We start from the raw sequence: 2,272 nt of genomic DNA on the forward strand, positions 1-2,272 counted from the left end.
AGGTAAAGATTGCATTTTTCAACTTAGAGTATGGAGTTCAAAAAAAAAACTTATATACAATTACCGTTAGAGTATCCCAAATATCCTTCCAACAAAAAAGAAAAAAAATTAAATAAATTTGTTATTCACTTCCATAAGGCATAAACCCCCACCTAAATATAAACTAAAAACGAAATAATAATAATAATAATCCACCAAAATACCAAAAATACCCTAGCATAAAAAAAACCACTCAAAAGAATATTCCATAATAATATCCACAAAATTCTCCCATCTCAACCGCTTATAAAACCACACTAACCACCCTTTCTTTGAACCCCAAACCAAAAAAAACACCCTCAACCAAAATACCCAACCATAAGGAAATGTGTGATAGCTTCAAATCCGAGTACCAAATTTGCGAGGAGATCGGCAGAGGACGATTCGGCATCGTTTACCGCTGTTTCTCCCCTTCATCACTCGACTCCTTCGCCGTCAAATCCATCGACAAGCGCAACCTCCTCGACGACGACATCGACCGCCAATGCCTCGATAAAGAGCCTAAGATCCTACAAGTCCTTTCTCCTCATCCAAACATCTTACAAATCCACAATATATTTGATTCGGATTCTCATTTACTTATTGTCACCGATTTGTGTAAGGAAGAGACTTTGTACGATCGTGTCGTGTCAGCAGGCCCCTTTTCTGAACCCGACGCCTGCTCGGTTTTTACCCAGCTGGCTGAGGCGCTTTTTCATTGTCACCGTAATTATATCTGCCACAGGTGTGCTTCATTTGACTTTTCACGGACTTTTAGAGTTTTAGCCAGCCAACACAGGCTGCATAGTTTGTTTTTACAAAAATATAATAATATATTGGGACGAATCTAACAAGATCTGGTTTGATTCATTACAGGGATATAAAGCCTGATAATATATTGTTCGACTCACGGAACAGAGTGAAGCTGTGTGATTTCGGGTCAGCAGAGTGGTTTGGTTGCGCAGGGGAGACGGAGAAGATGAGTGGGATAGTCGGGACGCCGTATTACGTAGCGCCCGAGGTTTTAATGGGAAGAGAGTATAATGAGAAGGTAGATGTTTGGAGTGCGGGTGTAATATTGTACATTATGCTGGGTGGTGTTCCTCCATTTTACGGTGACACTGTTGAAGAGACTTTTGCTGCTGTTCTTCGTGGTAATCTTAGATTTCCGACTAAAATTTTCAGGTCTGTTTCTCCTGAAGCTAAGGATCTGATGAGGAAGATGCTCTGTAAAGACGTTTCGAGAAGATTTTCTGCCGAACAAGTTCTCCGTAAGTCCTCGGAAAAAACTCGTTTTATAATACAATACATTTGTTGTATACAAGTTTTTAACAATAATTTTTCTTTTGTCTAATCGGTTTTTTCTATTTGATCTATTTCAGGGCATCCTTGGGTAACAAGTAGAGGAATGACAAGCATGAATGATATGACTTGAAAGTTGAAGAATGAATTAAACCAAACAAGAAGTACAAAATGTTTGTAATTTTGAGTTTGTAAATAGGAGATAAAAGTGGGATCAAGATGAAATTCCTAGTGAATGGATTGTTCCGGAGTTCTTCAAATCGACCGTATTTGATCCCAAGTTTTTTTTTTGAGGCAACAAAAATCCCAAAAAGAAAAAAAAAAAAAAAAAAAAAATTGAAGATCCGAAAAAAAATCAAACCCTTTTCCGACTGATCAGCGACTCGGCTCGGCTCATGGGAGGAGAAGATTCTAGACAAGGTTTCCCGGCTAAGAGTACTATATATATTAGATGCACCTTTTTTTTTACTATATGGTGTGATCAATATGTAAAAGCATTATGCTTGTTTTTGTTTAACAAAGAGAATAAGTAAAGAAAATGTAGATATTAGGAGGAATAATGATGTTTAGGCGTCTACTTAATCACTAAGTTTCCCATTTTGCCCTTCCTTTTTGTAGAGTAATATAGAGGCAAATGTGAGAGATTTTTCTTTTTAGTGGTGAGTGCATCTTGTGGATGTTATGTAATATGCCTAAGAGTAATAAATTTACTTTTGTACTATACTAGTACTTTTGTGGCTCAAATCTTTCTTTTTATCTTTGCTTGATCTTTCTTGTGATTTTGTCTATGTTACTGGGGAAAAATAATTATTACTTCCATTCTATACACCATAACTTGCTTTTCTTAATTAATACGTAGTATTTGAAATTCTTATGGAATTTTGCTTTTAATTGTTATTGGTTAGTTTTAATTCACGTTTTTTTAATAGATAATAATGATTCAAATTAAATG

General features: G+C 36.0%; 1 protein-coding gene across 1 annotated transcript; it reads left to right on the forward strand.

The window, feature by feature from the left end:
- The first annotated feature begins 332 nt into the window (after nt 1-332).
- LOC145574618 (phosphoenolpyruvate carboxylase kinase 1-like) lies at nt 333-2,044 on the forward strand. The gene is made up of 3 exons (XM_081632447.1): nt 333-763; nt 895-1,289; nt 1,401-2,044. Exons 1-3 carry the CDS (start codon nt 366-368, stop codon nt 1,451-1,453), a joined length of 846 nt encoding a protein of 281 aa, XP_081488573.1. The 5' UTR covers nt 333-365; the 3' UTR covers nt 1,454-2,044.
- Nucleotides 2,045-2,272: the final 228 nt, after the last annotated feature.

This window comes from Chenopodium album, chromosome 13 (genome assembly GCF_948465745.1).
Source record: "Chenopodium album chromosome 13, dcCheAlbu1.1, whole genome shotgun sequence".
NCBI classification, from domain to species: Eukaryota; Viridiplantae; Streptophyta; class Magnoliopsida; order Caryophyllales; family Amaranthaceae; genus Chenopodium; species Chenopodium album.

Bases quoted from the DNA above. Each gene is read 5' to 3' on its own strand.
- LOC145574618 (XM_081632447.1), top strand. From the start codon at position 366: ATGTGTGATAGCTTCAAATCCGAGTACCAAATTTGCGAGGAGATCGGC. The intron at 764-894 runs GTGTGCTTCATT...GATTCATTACAG, and splicing joins CGTAATTATATCTGCCACAG to GGATATAAAGCCTGATAATA. The intron at 1,290-1,400 runs GTAAGTCCTCGG...GATCTATTTCAG, and splicing joins TTCTGCCGAACAAGTTCTCC to GGCATCCTTGGGTAACAAGT.